Here is a 19,226-nt window from a genome sequence, read left to right as displayed (position 1 = left end):
CCTCGGCCTCCCAAAGTGCTGGGATTACAGGCGTGAGCCACCACGCCCGGCTCATTTTTCTTAACAAATGAGCACATCTTGGTAAGTAAAACCTTATTAATACTTCATGAATTTAGAAGTATTAATTCAGACTCCACAAATTTACACTTCCCCATGAACTGTGAATAATAACAACTCTGTGATACTAGAAAGGTAGATATTACTACTATCCCTATTATACAGATAAGCAAACTGAGTTTGGGGGGCAATTTACTCAAGGTCAGCAGCTATTATATGATTGGGATTAGAACCAAGTCTTCTGAGTCTTCAATCAAAGACTATATAAAATGAACACCCATGGTACATTCTGGCATATTAATGGAGTAAATGGGAATGTGTCTATTAGGAAAAAATACTGGCCAGGCACAGTGGCTCATGTCTGTAATCCCAGCACTTTGGGAGGCCAAGGTGGGCAGATCACGAGGTCAGGAGTTCAAGACCAGGCTGACCAACATGATAAAACCTCATCTCTACAAAAATTAGCCAGGCATGGTGGCACGTGACTGTAATCCCAGCTATTTCAGGAGGCTGAGGCAGGAGAATTGCTTGAACCTGGGAGGCAGAGGTTGCAGTGAGCTGAGACTGCGACATTGTACTCTAACCTGGGTGACAGAGTGAGACTGTGTCTCAAAAAAAAAAAAAAAAAAAAAGAAGGAAAAAAGTGATCTGTCAAACTTCAGAGAATTCTTTTCATCTATGGACTATGCAGAGCATTCCCCCAAAAAGAACCTCTAAATGACAAGGCAAGCAATTGCATAGAACTTTAAATAAATTCCACTTTTAACTAGGTAATTAATTCTGCAACAAACATGGCTTTTAAAAGAACGAGGCTTGATGTTTAGGACCTTGGTCTAGGTAAGATTATATATCCTACATTTAAAAGGGAAAATAGGGCCGGGCGTGGTGGCTTATGCCTGTAACCCCAGCACTTTGGGAGGCTGAGGCTGGTGGATCACCTGAGGTTGAGAGTTCGAGACCAGCCTAACAGAGAAACCCTGTCTCTACTAAAAAAACACAAAAAATTAGCCGGGCGTGGTGGCACGTGCCTGTAGTCCCAGCTACTCAGGAGGCTAAGGCAGTAGAATCACTTGTTGAACCCAGGAGGCGGAGGTCGCAGTGAGCTGAGACTGCGCCACTGCACTCCAGTCTGGGTAACAGAGTGAGACTCCATCTCAAAAAAAAATAAAAATAAAAAATAAATAAATAAATAATAAATTGCTATTAGAAGTGTGGTTTAGACTCTAAAAACTGCATGCTTTCTTGGCCCTGTTCCTTAAGGGTTCCACCCTGAAGCCAATAAGCTAATTAAGAAACAAGTTTTTGAAAAAGCCAAAACACAACATTCTGGCAGTTAGTTGGCTATTTAAAAAAACCTACTTTTTTTTTTTGTAAAAGAAAATTACACTTTTATTGTTTTAAATTTGCAAGTCATATATTTGTTTAAAGTGCTTTTCCTAGACATCTTAACTGAACTTATACCATTTTTTCCCTTGGTCTGAGCAAATAATGGTACAATATTGAGGCCTAACATCCTATCTGTGCTTTTAAAATAAAAATTCTCCATTTCGTTTCACGTAAGAGTTGTCTGTTAAGAAATACCAACTTAGAGTAAGTGCTTAAATCAAATATTTTATGAGAAAAAATAAACTGCTAGTGGAGATCCAAAATTATCATTAAGGGATGAACAAAATAAATAGCCCCACACCTTAGAATAGACTTCTGTATGAGAAGGACATTACATCCTGTTTTTTTAATTTGCTTCACTAAATTTAAAATATAGGCTCTCTCTTCTCGCAGGACTCGGTCCATCTGGGCATAGTCAGAAACCACTATTTGATTATCCATCTGTTTAGAAAAAGAACATCATAATTTGCATTGTAAGATATTTTAAGTTTAAAAGTAGAATTTTAAGTGAAAATACTATGTACTGTATAAATTCAACCAAAACTATACCAAGTAATAAATTATATAGACATGCATAGAAAAGAGTCTGGATAAGATACACATCCCAAACTTGAGTCTTTTACTTTCAACTAAATACATTGGTATCTTACTTTTTTGCAAGTACATTTTTTATAACCAAAAAATATAAAATGGTTACCCTAGTTGTTTTCAAAAGATGGGGTCCCTCTCTAATCTGTGTGAATTTGTAAATTAACAGCAACAATGAAAAGATGGGGTCCCACTATGTTGCCCAGGCTGGAGTGGAGTGCAGGGACTATTCACAGGTGATGGAATAGCACACTGCAGCCTCAAACTCCTAGGTTCAAGCAATTTTTCTGCTTAAATTTCCCAAGGAGCTGGGACTACAGGCATCGTTGCAATCAGCTAGCTCTCAATTTCAATATCCAAACTGAGGATATAGACTTGTCACTCGTGGCACCAACAATTTCTATTTTTGTCTCAATTCTAGTAAGTCTTTTGAGATCTATGCTTTAAATCACTAGTAGTATTTTCTATTTTTAATAAAGAAATGCCTGAGTTATTAAAAAGTTAAACACAGAGAACCAATTTCATTTGGATTCTACTTACATCTGTTTTGGGAGCAGATAAGCAAAACTGAATAAGCCCAATCTTGGCCTTTTCAACTCTGGTTATGCCAGAATTTGATACTTTTTGGGTGAGAACCAGCCCTTCCACCAACTCACAGTCATCAATTGTCCCACTAAGAATAAAAGAAAACAAAGAGGGGTAGTTAAGAGGGAGTGGACATCTGTACGTTTAATAGATTAACAGATTAAAAGTCATCAGTCCAATAAAATATGATTCAGCCTCACATTTATTATTGCCCCATTCCTGGATCTCTTTGATCCACTGCTGTCTTACTATCACAAGGTAACATAAACAAAATCTTCAGATCCCCATACTAACACAAATTCTCACAAAAAGAAAACTGAGAAGAGAGCTTTGTGACTTTCATCTAGGTGTTTTTAACTTTTTACTTTTGGCAATCTGATGCTCATTTTCAAATTTTTTATTCAAGCTGTAATTAGAGATGCTTACCCAAGCTTCTTAACTATTTTAATATCTCTAAGATCTACACTGGTGGCTGTGGCTGGGTCAATCACTTTCATCACGGCATTTACACTCATTGGAGAAAGCAGACTTGAATACTGAGAAACAACCTAGAATTATTAAAAAAAAAAAAAAAGTTAGCTTCACAGTAGAAGAAGTCCTAATTTTTCAATGACAAAGATACTTAAGAAAGGCTCTTATAATTTTTGCAGTGGGGTGTGGGTACGAAGAGGGAAACACCCATGAGAAGACAGTCCATAAACGGTCTTTTCCATTCAGGCTGTCACCAGGGGCACAAAATAAAAACATGTATGCTTGCTTTTTTCTTTTATTAATATAACAGCCGGGACTGTAGAATATCAAAGTTTTACAGGAAATCCAAAAAGCATAAATTTAATTTTACATGAATATTTCCTATCTAAAATGAATGTGTGATGAGGCATCAATGTTATGTATGTATATTCCTGATGAGGGGTTGATAAAAACTGCTAACATTTATCAATCACTTAACATATGCCAGGCAGTGGTCTTAGAACTTTACGTATTAACTCATTCAATCTTCCGATGGAGAAACTGAAGCCAAGAGGTTAAGTCATTTGGCCAAACAGCATAGTTAAGTGGTGAAGTCAGTACTGAACAAACACAAGCAGTCTAGACTCAATGACTAGTGCTTGTAACCATTACGCTATACTACCTGTATTAGTTCTAGGGACATCCAACAGTATCACTTAGTGTTCCTAACACTATCTAACATTCAAACAAAATGAATGTATGGACTTAATACTGACTTTTAAAAGGAAAAAGGATTAGGGGAAGGAAGGGATAAACACAGGACATTACAGAAAACAAGTGACGTGAGTTCCAAAGAAACTTAAAAGTACAACACTGCTTTAAGTTTGGTAAATAAGAAAAGCAGCATATATATTAGTTAAGGGATGGACCACAATGGGCAGCCTGTCCTGGGTTCAAATCTCAGCTCTTTCTGTTAGCAGTCCCTGGATAAGTTACTCCTCTAGATCTACTCTCTTCATCTATAAAATGGGGATATGACTATCTCTGACGGCCTTGAAGAAGATAATAAATGTAAAAAACTTATCACAGTGCCCACCATATTAAGTATTTAATAAAAATTAGCTATACTGCCAGAGATCTATGGCAGTCTTTCTGACCTGGTGGAGGAAAAGGTTTCTCACAGGCAAATTAAAATATCTAGCTTTATCAAAACACTGTTACAATGCATTAAACAGAAAAGTATAAATGGATATAGTATATATTAAATATTCTAACTCCTTTGTTAGCCTTATGGCTTATTTCCTCTCTTAATCTTAAACCAATTCAATTATACAGATTATAACAGTTACCTAGTCACTCTTGAGACTTAGTATTTATGTACCGTATAGCATCAAGAATCATAGAGTAACACACTTCAAACTAATTTGACAACTATCTGTTAGTGCTTGTCTCACCTTTGAGTTCAGTGAAGTGGTTGCGCTATTTAACAAAGTTTCTCTGTCACTCAGTTCCACAGGTCGAGACATGTCAGTCAAGATTTCAATGCCCTTTTCCAGGGCCTTCTGGAATGACTCAGAAATGATGGTTGGATGAATCCCTGTAATTTGTGAAAGTCTAGTTTAATTGTAACAGGTAAACTACACATTTGACATGGCTTAAAAATTTTCTACTCATTAATGTCAAAGCAAGCACAAATTTAACTATTTTCAATTACAAACTTATGCTTCAGTTGTAATACAGTGGCTTGAATAACCTGCTAACTATGGCTAATAATTTACTTCCATCCAACCTAAAATGGATTACATACTTATTAATAACTTAAGACTAAACCCAAATTTTATACCCCCCCTTTTTTTTTTTTCCTGAGACAGGGTCTCACTCTGTCACCCAGGCTGGAGTGCAGCGGCCTGATCTCAGCTCACTACAACAGCCTCAACCTCCCAGGCTCAAGCAATCCTCCCACCTCAGCCTCCTGAGTAGCTGGGACTACAGACACAAGCCACCACACCTGGCTTTTTTTGTATTTTTTTTTTTTTTTTTTTAGTGGAGACAGGGTTTTGCCATGTTGCCCAGTCTGGTCTCAACTCCTTGGGCTCAATTGTTTTGCCAGCCTCAGACTCCCAAAGTGCTGGGATTACAAGTATGAGTCACCGCACCTGGCCGATACTTTCCAAAATATCACAAATCTACATTTTAAGTAGAATAAGTGATTGGAGAGTCACTACTATAATTAAATACCATTTACTAAAGCAAGGACAATCCTGACTTTCTCTCCCAAATCTCCTTTCTTGTATAAGAGTCCAAGATTAGTAATATTTCTACCATTCATTTTTTTTTTTTTTTTTTTTTGAGACGGAGTTTGCTCTTGTTGCCCAGGCTGGAGTGCAATGGCATGATCTTGGCTCACTGCAACCTCCGCCTCCCGGGTTCAAACGATTCTCCTGCCTTAGCTGGGATTACAGGCACATGCCACCATGCCCGGCTAATTTTTTGTATTTAGTAGAGATAGCATTTCACTGTTGGTCCGGCTGGTCTTGAACTCCTGACCTCAGGGGATCCACCCACCTCGGCCTCCCAAAGTGCTGCGATTACAGGCGTGAGCCACCACGCCCGGCCTCTACCACTCATTTTTGAACAGCAAAATTCAATTGAGTTCCATTCAAAAAGGAGCCCAGCAAATATCAGAAGCCAAAGGAAAATTTCTTCTAATTTCTATTATAAATACAGCAAAATCTAAAACTTTAAAAATTCTTGGTAAAAAGATTAGTTATTCCAAATTAAATCTTAAATCCCATATTACTTACAAATAACTTGGCTTTTTCCCAAAGTTTGTTCTTTTAAACTTTTCTTTATTCAGTAATAAACTACATCCTACCCACCTTTCTGAAGAAGCTTGGTACAAGAATCTAAGAGTGAGCCAGCAATGATGACTACTGATGTGGTGCCATCTCCTGCTTCTATATCTTGAGCCTTAGACAGCTCCACCAGCTAAGGGAACAGAAAATGCCAAGGTGCTCAATGAGAAATGACAGAACCCAGTAACACCTAATTCAAATAATTGCACCAGTGTCACAAACAGAATTTGAGGATTCAACATGATTCCTGATTTCCGATTTGTTGTCTACGTTGGGTTTCATTTAAAATTAAAGACTAGTAGATGATCTCCAGTTCAGATTGTGGGTTATCATCTCCCCCTGCCCTGCTACTCAAAGCTACTCAAAGTTCTAATCAGAAAGCAAAAATACAACATAAATATAGACTTGGAAGCTAAGAAAAGGGGCATTCCAGATGAGACTAGAGTATCAAACTTTTTTTTTTTTGAGACAGGGTCTCACTCTGTCACCCAGGCTGGAGTATAGCAGTGCAATCATGGCTCACTACAGCCTCCACCTCCTGGGCTCCAGAGATCCTCTTGTCTCAGTCTCCCAAGTAGCTGGGGCTATAGGTGCACACTAACACGCCTGGCTACTTTAAAAAAAAAAAAAAAAAAATTTTTTTTTTTTTTTAATAGAGACGGGGTCCCATGATGTTGTCTAGAATAGTCTTGAACTCCTGGGCTCAAACGATCCTCTTGCTTCAGCCTCCCAAAGTGCTGAGATTACAGGCATGAACCACCATTCCCAGCCTTAGACTATCAACTTAAGAGTCTTTTGCCAAGTTTATTTGAATAGACCCCTTGTAAGTATAACCTGATTCATTAAAAAGCCATCTTTTCATAACTGGTGGATGGCACAACATATGAAGCCTCAGGACCATCCACGTAGCAGTGAAGTTTTATTTACCAATGCTTTCTTATTTTATGTTCCAAATAAGATGCTTATTTTCCAATAATAAATTATCATTTTTTCAACATTTTAATAGCAATATTATAGACTTTTGTCACTTCTGGATAACAAAATTTTTTTGTTGTAAAATAGTATGTGGTAATTACACAAAATTTGGAAAATACAGAAAGAAATTAAAATGTGTCAACTATTTTTGAAGCAAAGACCATTAGTATTTGTATACAGTATGTTGGTTTACTTCCAATCATTTTCTATTTTTTAAGTAAGCTCACAGTATATATGTAATTTTATCTTTTTTTAATGTAATGTTTCATTAGTGTTTTTCCTCATAAAAATCTTCATAAACAATTGTTAATGGCTGTATGATTAACATGCTGTGGTATACTATTTGTTTAAACATTTTCCCACCATTGGATATTTTGCCTATTCCAGGTTGTTTCTATTATAAATAATTTTAATCAGTATCTTTGTAAAAAAAATTTTTTTAAAGCCATCTTTACGTAACTCAAAGGGATTTTTTTGATAGAAGTTTCTTTTTTTTTTTTTTTTTTTAGATGGAGTCTTACTCTGTCACCCCAAGCTGGAGTGAAGTGGTGCAATCTCAGCTCACTGCAACCTCTGCCTTCCTGGTTCAAGCAATTCTCCTGTCTCTGCCTTCTGAGTAGCTGAAATTAAAGGCATGCACCACCATGCCCAGCTAATTTTTGTATTTTTAGTAGAGATGGGGTTTCACCATGTTGGCCAGGCTGGTGTCGAACTCCTGACCTCAGGTGATCCACCCGCCTCAGTGTCCCAAAGTACTGGGATTACAGGCATGAGCCACTGTGACCGGCCTGACAGAAATTTATTTCTAATGCATTTGTTTTTGCTCATATGACTTGACACCAGGTTTATGTTTTTAATCTCCTCATTCCTCAAGTGTATGCCAAGTTTCCATGGACTAGTATAAGGTAAAAGTAGTGAAATAATTACTGTTTCCAGTAGATTATTTTTAGACAATGAATTTTCTTCTGTGGACACGTGAACTGTTATGCACCATACCCTAATAAGAACACAATAATCATCTGAAAGGAAAAATATTCATTTCCGTGGACAAGTATAAGGTGACTTGTGTTTCTTTCTTTTTGAGACAGGGTCTCGCTTTGTCACCCCGGCTGGAGTGCAGTGGCGCAATCACAGCTCACTACAACCTCTGTCCCTGGACTCAAGCAATTCTCCCATCTCAGCCTCCTGAGCAGTTGAGACCACAGGTGCGCACCACCACACCCAGCTATTATTTTTTGTATTTTCATAAGAGACAAGGTCTCGCCATGTTGGCCAAGCTGGTCTCAAACTCCTGAGCTCAAGCAATCCTCCCACCTCGGCCTCCCAAAGTGCCAGGATTACAGGTGTGAGCCACTGTGCCCAGCTGTTCTTTTTTTTTCCTGGGGTTTCACTCTGTCACCCAAAATGGAGTGTAGTGGTGTGATTATAGCTCACTGCAGCCACAAACTCCTGGACTCAAATCCTCCCACGTCAGCCTATGGAGTGGCTGGGACTAAAGGCATGCACCACCATGCCTGGCTTGATTTGTGTTTTATTATCACCTCACACCAACAAGCACAATGTTAGGCACACATGTATCCTAAAAATATGCCTGTTCAGCATGAAAAGTGTTCATTGTGCTTAAATATCATGTGATCAAATAAATAAATTTAACTGTTTACCAAGTATCAAATACACTTAAAAAAGAAGACTCATCTGGCCGGGTGCAGTGGCTCACACCTGTAATCCCAGCACTTTGGGAGGCCGAGGCAGGTGGATCACAAGGTCAGGAGTTTGAGACCAGCCTGACCAACATGGTGAAACCTGTCTCTACTAAAAATACAAAAATTAGCCAGGCGTGGTAGCGCGTGCCAGTAATCCCAGCTACTCGGGAGGCTGAGGCAGGAGAATTGCTTGAATCTGGGAGGCAGAGTTTGCAGTGAGCCGAGATTGTGCCACAGCACTCCAGCCTGGATGACTGAGCAAGACTCTGTCCTAAAAAAAAAAAAAAAAAAAAAAAGACTCACCTAAAATTATACTTACCATTCTGGCTGCTGGATGTAATACTTGCATTTGTTTCAGAATGGTAGCACCATCATTTGTAATGGTTACATCACCTTTTCCATCTTGAATCTAGAAAAAAAATTTTAAAGTTACATTTCAAGGTGACACCTTAATAGTTTTATTAAACTTTTACATTTCAAAATACAGAAGTTAATTTCTGTTTGCAAAGTACTTAATTTTAAATTCTCTTCCCTTACATTAGCATAATAATTTAAGAATATGCAGTAACAGTCCAACTTTACAAAAGAAAAAAGCGGCTTTGTTGCAGGGTAATCTGAAAGTGAAGAAATGTAGACACACACACACACACACGGAAAAATATTATAAAGAAGCACTTGCTATCTTTAATAATTTCTTATTAATCAGAAACATGATTTCCACCATGGATGCCCTAAAGGAGTACCATGCAATGCGGTGAACACAATTCTTATAGTTTTTTGTCCTACAAAAAGGACAATGGCATTTTTGGGAAGGATAGATTTTCGAATATCCAGAGAGGAGAATAATCTGTAGTATCATCCAGATGATCCTCCATATTGTTTTATCTTGCAGAGACCCACATCAGGATACAAAGTTACATCCATAAGGAACACTAAACTGGAGTCCTAACACCTGGATTTATAATACTTTCCACTTAACTACATAATAGATATCTATATTTGGGTGTGCATTCTCATTGTTTAAAAAGCATTAAACAAAATATGAATTATAGTTTAGTCCTGTTGACTCCGAAGTAATCTCTCCCTCCTCTAAATTCCAGGTACCCAACACTTTTTACTTTTTTTTTTGGTTTGAGATGGAGTCTCGCTCTGTCGCCCATGCTGGAGTGCAGCTGCGCAATCGCGGCTCACTGCAACCTCTGCCTCCTGGGTTCAAGTGATTCTCCTGCCTCAGCCTCCCACCTCCCGAGTAACTGGGACTACGGATGCCCACCACCATGCCCAGCTAATTTTTGTATTTTTAGTAGAGACGGAGTTTCACCATATTGACCAGGCTGGTCTCGAACTCTTGACCTTGTGATCTACCCGCCTTGGCCTCCCAAAGTGCTGGGATTACAGGTGTGATCCACTGTGCCCCACCCAGTTTCTACTATTTTTATTTTATTTATTTTTTGAGATGGAGTTTTGCTCTTATTACCCAGGCTAGAGTGCAATGGCACAATCTCAGCTCACCGCAACCTCTGCCTCCCAGGTTCAAGCAATTCTCCTGCCTCAGCCTCCCGAGGAGCTGAGATTACAGGCATGAGCCACCATGCCTGGCTAATTTTGTATTTTTAGTAGACATAGGGTTTCTCCATGTTGGTCAGGATGGTCTCCAACTCCTGACCTCAGGTGATCCTCCCTCCCTCAGCCTCCCAAAGTGCTGGGATTATAGGTGTGAGCCACCACGCCCAGCCCCACTTTTTACTTTTTAAACAGCACATCTAACCCTCCATCAAGATCTTGTAGTGTGAACAGCAGTGCTCAATTAGCATTCAATGACTCAACTCTTTACCATTTTATCCATTCCTTTTGGTCCAAGGCTTGTTCTAATAGCATCAGCAACCGCTGCAGATAGGGGGAAAACAAAAGAAGAAAAGAAATTAGAACTTTTTTTTTTTTAAAAGACAGGGTCTTACTATATTGCCTAGGATGGCCTCAAACTCCTGGGCTCAAGCAACCCTCCCACCTCAGCCTCCCAGAATAGCTGGGAGTACGGGAAATCAAGACTCCTTAAAGAATAGAGTTTTTTTTTCCTCTCAAATGATCATTGTGTTCTTATTAGGATATGGTGCATAACAAATCACCGTGTCCACAGAAGAAAACTCGTTGTCTAAAAATAATCTATTGGAAACAGAGTAATTATTCTTCTTTTAAATGTATGATGCTTCACTTTTTTGTTAGTCAACGTACACAGTATTATTATTATTTTTTGAGACAGGGTCTCACTCTGTCACAAGGCTAGAGTGCAGTGACGCGATCTCGGCTCACTGCAACCTCTGCCTCCTGAGTTCAAGTGATTCTTCTGCCTCAGCCTGAGTAGCTGGGACTACAGGCACGTGCCACCACACCCAGCTAATTTTTTGTATTTTTATTAGAGACGGGGTTTCACCATGTCGGCCAGGATGGTCTCGATCTCTTGGCCTCAAGATCCGCCTGCCTCGACCTCCCAAAATGCTGGGATTACAGGTGTGAGCCACCGCGCCTGGCCTATTATTTGTAATCAGCTTATGGCAGAATACATTTTGAGGATTCATCTCATCTTCCTTCAGATGTCAAAACGATACAATCTAGTTAGGAGCTCTGAGAATTGCTATTTCTTCCATTCCTTAAAACAGGACAAGCAGCAACAGAACTGTCTAGATCTAAAATACTGATGGAGGAGTATCCTTTTTCCAAAATGATTAGGACCAGAAGGGTTTGAATTTTGGAGTATTTCAAATTAGGAATGCTCAAGTTATATATAATTCACTTATTTGTTTACTCTGTCTAGTATGTAATCTCTCAGAGCAACGACTTTTGTTCACTAATGTGAACATGGTATATAGGTGGCCCACTAACACCGCCAAAAGGGCAAACCACAATGGAAATGCTACAGAGCAAGATACTCTTTCAAAAAAATCCACAAGGCCGGGCGTGGTGGCTCACACTTGTAATACCAGCACTTTGGAAGGCTGAGGCGGGCAGACCACCTAAGGTCAGGAGTTCGAGATCAGCCTGGACAACATGGCGAAACCCCCGCCTCTACTAACAATACAAAAATGAGCTGGGTGTGGCGGTGCGCATCTGTAGTCCCAGTAGCTGGGAGGCTGAGGCAGGAGAATTGCTTGAACCCAGGAGGCGGAGGTTGCAATGAGCGGAGATCGCACCACTGCACTCCAGCCTGGGGGACAGAGCAAGACTCCATCTCAACAAACCAACCAACCTAACAAACCAAACAAAAACCAAAACTCTCAAATCGTAGCTTTTGGTCATCATCAGTATGTTATAAAACATCTCTGGGGCCGGGCACGGTGGTTCACGCCTGTAATCCCAACACTTTGGGAGGCCAAGGCAGGCCATCACTTGAGGCCAGGAGTTCAAGATATAACGGGTCATCTTCACAGATAACTTAGGTGGCCTTTCCTTCCCACATGCACACCCTCCTCTGTTGTTTCAGTTCTCTGTCCGCTTTTGTTTCAAAGGTTGCTAAATTTCCCACTTCTTGTTTGTTGAGTATCAACCATATTATAAACTCTCTTGGCCCTCAAATTTCTTTCTTTTTTTTTTTTGAGACGGAGTTTCGCTTGTCGCCCTGGCTGGAGTGCAATGGCGCGACGTCGGTTCACAGAAATCTCCACCTCCCAGGTTCAAGCGATTCCCCTGCCTCAGCCTCCCAAGTAGCTGGGACTACAGGCCTACGCCAACACGCCCGGCTAATTTTGTATTTTTAGTAGAGACGGGGTTTCTCCATGTTGGCCAGGCTGGTCTTGAACTCCTGACCTCACGTGATCCGCCCGCCTCAGCCTCCCAAAGTGCTGGGATTACAGACGTGAGCCACCCTGCCCGACCCAAAATTTATCTTTCAACATTCTGTTCCTAATCTAGTAAATGTAAGCTTCAACTATGGTCCCTAGACAATTATCCTACAAACCTTCGTTTCCAGGTGCATTATCTTCTGAACTTCCAAACGACTCCTAAATCTGGCCATTCTGATCTTTCCAACTCATTAGGCCCAAGTTAGAAACTATTACTTTTTCTTACATTCAGCGTTACCTATCTTAGCACCATGACATTCCCAGTTCCTTGGGCTGATGACTGCAAATACTTGTAAGGTGTACTTTATATACACGGGTCTTTATACGCTATCTCACTGAATCCTCACGGCAAGCCTACACGATGGCTAAAAAGAAATGATCCGATAGCTGGGGGAGATTAAGCCAAATACTTTCCAGGACACCAGGCCTTTAACATCTGCCCCAACCTAGCTTTCTAATCTCACCTCTTTTGTAAACATACTATTCTCCAACCCAAAAGAAATACTATACTTAATATACACTCGGGCAAGATCTCTAAACCTCTGCCCTGACTTTTCCTTTCAGATTTTTTCTATCTCAACTCGATTTCTCTTAATCTTAACTCTAAAAAGCAAACATTTTCCTCCTCAATTTTATAAGTAAATCTTTGGCACAGAGGTTACAGGTCACTAAGACATGAAGTAACGGAAGCAGAGAATGAAACTGTGGTCTTCCTGATTTCCAACGTGTGCCACACTCTTCTACAAAAAAACCCAAATAATTGTTTCTTGATTTGCCTATGTTTCACTGCACACGCAGAGACGACATCAATGTAACTTTCCGCAACTATTTCAAACAAGACACGTAAGTCGGTTCCTACATCCATCCCAGCACAACGAGCACCGCCCCAATTTAGACTGGAGAGTTCACCCAATTCGTCTCAACCGTTGTGCCAAGTGGTTTATTTAATAGCTCTTTAAATAAGAATAAGAAAGCTGACAGATACTGTGAATACTGCCAGTTCCAATAGGCAGATAAGCGACAGCCCTCAAGCGTCAGATCCCTAGTGAAGACTGCATGTAATCCTCGGCATTTTGAACTGCTTTCGGCTCCAATATGAATGATGCACAACGCAGGATGAAAAACTATGGGAGACTAAGATGCAAAATGGGCCAAGTCCAAAGGTCTCCATACTCCGGGTTGGCAATCATCGGCAGAAAAACAGAAATAAGGATCCCTCCACTGGGCTGCTTCTACAGGGAGGACAAGAGGGGATCATCCGAAGGAATGGGAAATGGGCCAAACCCGCTCAAGCACGCGGTGAGAGCGCAGAGCACAACCCCGCGGCGCCGCGGGTCAGGCCCTGAGAGTGATACCTTTGGCGGCGGAAATGTTGCTGAAGCGGATCTGGGCTGGCTTGTCGCGGTCCTGATAGGCGCCTTTCCCGCGGCCGCCGGCAGCCCCGGCAGTCGCCCCGCTCCGGGGTGCCACATTCTCGGGCATGGCAAACTCGGCTGTGTCTAGGTTGGCTCGGAAAGGACGGATGGACACGGATTCTAGCCGGCCGCAGAGTAATAACGGTAAGCCCCGACGGCCTTCACGAACCTTCCAGAAAGCGGCGCCGGCGTCGGGAGGAGGCGGAGAAGGGGGCCTTTCTTGCCGCGCGGCGCTGGCGTGACGTAGGAGGCTGTCCGCTGCGTGCCGGGTGAGGTGGATCCGTGCGGGGAGCTCCGGGCTGGCGAGATTGTACGCCCGGGGTGCTGTGGGTGAAGAGCGCCGGGGAAGCCTTTACGCGAGGCAGCAATGACAACGCGCGACTTTAAAGGCGAGTGGTGATGACATCCGCATTTTCTCACTCCACCTTGCACGGCTGTGAGGTCCCCTTCTTTTTTTTCTTTTGGATACAGTCTCACTCTGTTGCCCAGGATGGAGTGCAGTGGCGCAAAATGTTGGCTCACTGCAGCCTCCGCCTCCCAGGTTCAAGCGAGTCTCCTCTCAGCCTCCTGAGTAGCTGGGATTACAGGCGTCCGCCACCATGCCCAGCTAATTTTTATATTTTTAGTAGAGACGGGATTTCACCATGCTGGCCAGGCCGGTCTCGAACTCCTGACCTCAGGTGATCCACCTGCCTCGGCCTCCCAAAGTGCTGGGATTACAGGCGTGAGCCACGAAGCCCGGCCTTTTTTTTTTTTTTTTTTTTTTTTTTTTTTGACCGAGTCTAGCTCTGTCTCCCAGGCGGGAGTGCAGTGGGGCGATCTTGGCTCACTGCAGCCTTGACCTCTGGGGCTCAAGCGATCCTCCCGCCATAGCCTCCCAAGTAGCCAGGACGACAGGTGCCCGCCACCATGCCCAGCGAATTTTTGTATTTGTTGTAGAGACAGGGTTTCGCTATGTTGCCCAGGCTGGTCTGACCTCCTGGGCTCAAAGCGGTCCATCCTCCTCAGCCTGCCAAAGTACTGGGATTACAGGCTGAGCCACCGCGCCCAGCCGGACGTCCCCTCTTTTAACTCCGGCTGGATCTATCCGCGCGGTGGGGTGGGCGCCGGAATAACTCCCTAAGGGATGTGACTGAGTCTGTTTTTGCCCGTCCACATAGACCTGCATTTTATGCAGTTTTGTTCATTTTGAAAGGGAGTCAGAAAAGGGAGATTTGGAATGAGTGGAGGTTTTTCTTTAAGTGTCGAGGTTAGTTATCTCGTATTGGTTGATACTGGGTGGTAGAGGTTTGACAGACTGCCAAATCAGGTCTGTCTAGTTACCACCACGCGCTTGTTCTACACTAGTGTCTCCTGCATGACGTAGCCACTGACTCTTAGGGAGCGTAAACATTATAATAAAGATCATTTATTTCCGTTATCTGCTAAGCACAGTGCTAAACCTTTACACGTTTTATATCTCGTTTAGCCCTCACAATAATCCTTTACTTAAAAGGTTAGGGAACTGGAGCCCAAAGAAGGAACTGAAGCCCAGGGTAAACCAGTCAGTAGATAGAAGCAGTATTCCAATACAAAGCAAGGACCAGAAGCCATGAGCTAAACTGCTGGTCTCCTATGACCACTATATTTCAGTAGGGAAGTTTATGAAATGAGGTTCGTTGAATGTTTGCTCAAAATTATTAAGCACCTGCAAAGTGACAGATACGTGTGGTAGGTTCAGAAACAAATGCTCAAAGGTACTTAATCTTGTAATCATGAGGTGGTGGTGGTGGTGTTTGTTTGTTTGTTTTTGTTTGTTTTTGAGACGGAGTTTCACTCTTGTTGCCCAGGCTGGAGCAGTGGCGCCATCTCGGCTCACCGCAACCTCCGCCTCCCGGGTTTAAGCGATTCTCCTGCCTCAGCCTCCCATGTAGCTGGGATTACGGGCATGCACCACCACGCCCGGCTAATTTTGTATTTTTAGTAGAGACGGGGTTTCTCCATGTTGGTCAGGCTGGTCTCAAACTCCCGAGCTCAGGTGATAGGCCCGCCTCGGCCTCCCAAAGTGCTGAGATTGCAGGCTTGGCTAGAGCCACCTCGCCCAGCCGTGTTGTTTTTTAACACACCTTTAGCATATTAGCACTAGGGGCCTGGCTCGGTAGTTCACGCCTGTAATCCCAGCACTTTGGGAGGGCGAGGTGGGTGGATCGCTTTAGGTCAGGAGTTTAAGACCAGCCTGGCCAACGTGGCGAAACCCCGTCTCTACTAAAAATCAAAACATGAACCGGGGGTGTAATCCCAGCTATTCGGGAGGCTGAGGCAGGAGAATCCCTTGAAGCCAGGAAGTGGAGGTTGAAGTGAGCCGAGATCGCGTCACTGCACTCCAGCCTGGGCGACAGAGCAAGACTTTGTCTCAAAAAAAAAAAAAAAAAAAAAAAGAAGGATATTAGCACTAGGAAATGAAGATCCATAAACCTCTGAGGCCGACTTCTCTTCAGAGGACCAGAATACTCCCAAGTAGCACATAAATTCTATGGTTATTTGTTTAGACGACTGATGTAATATATTGGAAACAAGTGGGTGATGAGGAAATGCATTAATTTTAGGGTGTAAAATACTGGATTTGAGTTTATTAAAAGCTCTGCTACTTATTAGCTGTGTGACCTAAGGAAGGCCACTTAAATCCGCTGGGTCTCATTTTCCTCATCTATAAAATAGGAGGGTTGAACTAGATGATCTCTAGGGGCTTACTAAACTCTACTAGTTCTACCAGTGTAAGGAGTCGACCTGTCAGCCATAAAAGACAGAGCAGAATTTGGAAGATGCCATTATTGGCTTCGTGGGACTGTCTTAAAGTTTTGAGACATGCTTTAGGTATCTGAAATGTTTCAAGTTATAAACATTTTTCTTTTTCTGTGAAATTGGAATTATTTTTGTTCCTGGGATTAGGCAGTAAATAAATGTTAAACGTCGGCTTTCATCAGAGTGTTAATGTACATTATTTCTCCGTTAAAATGGGATTTCAACAAATATTAAAACATAAACATGGCCAGGCGCGGTGGCTCACACTTGTAATCCCAGCACTTTGGGAGGCCAAGGTGGGTGGATCACAGAAGTTCAAGACCAGCCTGGCCAAGATGGTGAAACCCCATCTCTACTAAAAAGACAAAAATTAGCCAGGCTCGGTGTCAGATGCCTGTAATCCCAGCTGCTTGGGAGGCTGAGGCAGGAGAATCGCTTGAACCCAGGAGGCAGAGGTTGCAGTGAGCCGAGATCATGCCACTGCACTCCAGCCTGGGCGACAGAGTGAGACTCCGTCTCAAAACAAAACAAAAACATAAACACTTGTGTAGAGTAAGCAAAGCACTGTTGCTAATGAAGGGTAAAAATGTTTTTAAAACTTTCTCATATTTATTATTTATTTATTTTTTGAGATGGAGTCTCGCTCTGTCACCCAGGCTGGAGTGCAGTGGAACAATCTGGGCTCACTGCAAGCTCCGCCTCCCGGGCTCATGCCATTCTCCTGCCTCAGCCTCCCGAGTAGCTGGGACTACAGGCGCCCGCCACCAAACCCAGCTAATTTTTTGTATTTTTAGTAGAGAGGGGGTTTCACCGTGTTAGTCAGGATGGTCTCGATTTCCTGACCTGGTGATCCGCCCGCCTCTGCCTCCCAAAGTGCTGGGATAAAAGGCGTGAGCCACCGCGCCCGGCCAGCTTTCTTATATTTAAAAAAATACTTTCCAAAACCAAACAAACAAAAATACTTTCCTATCAGATCCAAGCAGACGTAAGGCATATGTGGGAATGTTGGCAATAACAATACAATTTCCTTAATAATTTGTGAAATAGGTTTTACAGAACAATAATACTTTGTCAGCCATCCAAATGAAGGTTCTGTTTAGAATGAATAGCCCACGATGTCCTAGACCCTCAATAGTAGGACTGAGCCAGGCACTGGTTAAGGTTAGAAGAGAGGAGGGGCCAGGTGCAGTGGTTCATGCTGTAATCCCAGCACTTTGGGAGGCCGAGGCAGGTGGATCACCTGAGGTCAGGGGATGGAGACCATCCTGGCTAACATGGTGAAACCCTGTCTCTACTAAAAATACAAAAAATTAGCCCGGTGTGGTGACACGCACCTGTATTCCCAGCTACTGGGGAGGCTGAGGCAGGAGAATCGCTTGAACCTGGGAGGTGGAGGTTGTGGTGAGCCGAGAGCATGCCATTTCACTCCAGCCTGGGCAACAAGAGTGAAACTCTGTCTCAAAAAAAAAAAAAAAAAAAAAAAAAGAAGAGAGAGCTGTATATATCTTATTTCTCTTAGGTTTTACTCCAATTCAAAGACAGTATTTGTTGTTATTTTGTATTTTTCTCTGCATTAGTTTATCATCGAAACCACCATTAAGCCCCATTTTCCTAAGCCATACTGTTTGCATCATTCTTTTTTTTCCCCCCCCAAAATGGAGTGTCACTCTGTCGCCCAGCCTGGAGTGCAGTGGCACAATCTCAGCTCACTGCAACCTCTGCTCCACGGGTTCAAGTGATTGTCCTGCCTCAGCCTCCCGAGTAGCTGGGACTACAGGCATGCCACCGTGGCCGGCTAATTTTGTCTTTTTAGTAGAGACGGGGTTTCACCATGTTGACCAGGCTGGTTTCAAACTCCCGACCTCAGGTGATCTGCCCACCTTGGCCTTTCAAAGTACTGGGATTACAGGTGTGAGCTACCATGCCTGGCCTCATTCTATGTTTTTAAGTTTAGCTTGAAATAGTAACATGAAGTAGAGGCCTTGTTTCATTAAGCATATTTTGATTTTCCTAGAAAGGTTTCTAGTTAACATTTTTGTTACTTTCTAACCTTCCCAGTTCAAATATTTGTCTGAAAATGGGAAGAGGTTGATTGTTGGCAATAGTAAAAAGTAAAAATTTAAAAGTTTAAGAAAAAGAAAAATGAAAATGGGAAGAGGAAAAGCCAAAAGAGGGTGCTGGCAAACTTATGTTTTGTGATGTGTGAGTAAACAGCCAGGTTTTCTATTGAAAAACAGGAATGAACTAATCTTTCATTATTGTAGTACTAACAAGAGTTACAGGCCAGGCACCTTGGCTCATGCCTGTAATCCCAGCACTTTGGGAGGCTGAGACAGGCAGATAGCTTGAGGCCAGGAGTTCGAGACCAGCCTGGCCAACATGGTGAAACCCTGTCTCTACTAAAAATACAAAAATTAGCCGGGCATGGTGGCGCATGCCTGTAATCTCAGCTACTGAGGAGGGTGAGGAAGGAGAATTGCTTGAACCTGGCAGGCGGAGGTTGCAGTGAGCTGAAATTACACCATTGCACTCCAGCTTGGGCAACAAGAACCTCCACTTCAAAAAAAAAAAAAATTGAGAAAAATTGCAAATTTG

The 19,226-nt window shown here is 42.3% G+C and overlaps 1 protein-coding gene across 1 annotated transcript in view; it reads right to left on the bottom strand.

Annotated features, from left to right (window-relative positions):
* The window catches only part of CCT4 (chaperonin containing TCP1 subunit 4), a 20,112-nt gene extending 6,040 nt beyond the window's left edge, over positions 1-14,072 (bottom strand). The window contains exons 1-8 of the mRNA XM_032177369.2: positions 13,791-14,072; positions 10,434-10,486; positions 8,919-9,008; positions 5,946-6,054; positions 4,521-4,663; positions 3,043-3,164; positions 2,572-2,704; positions 1,745-1,884 (exon numbers count right to left, since the gene is read on the bottom strand). Coding sequence (XP_032033260.1) covers positions 1,745-1,884; positions 2,572-2,704; positions 3,043-3,164; positions 4,521-4,663; positions 5,946-6,054; positions 8,919-9,008; positions 10,434-10,486; positions 13,791-13,917 — 917 coding nt within the window. The 5' untranslated portion in view covers positions 13,918-14,072. The remainder of the gene's footprint in view (positions 1-1,744; positions 1,885-2,571; positions 2,705-3,042; positions 3,165-4,520; positions 4,664-5,945; positions 6,055-8,918; positions 9,009-10,433; positions 10,487-13,790) is intronic.
* Between the last annotated feature and the right edge of the window lie 5,154 nt (positions 14,073-19,226).

The sequence above is a fragment of the Hylobates moloch genome, unplaced genomic scaffold, assembly GCF_009828535.3.
Source record: "Hylobates moloch isolate HMO894 unplaced genomic scaffold, HMol_V3 SCAFFOLD_15, whole genome shotgun sequence".
In the NCBI taxonomy this organism is placed as follows: domain Eukaryota; kingdom Metazoa; phylum Chordata; class Mammalia; order Primates; family Hylobatidae; genus Hylobates; species Hylobates moloch.
Note: the sequence above shows the minus strand (reverse complement) of the source record. Positions and strands in the feature narration are given on the sequence as shown.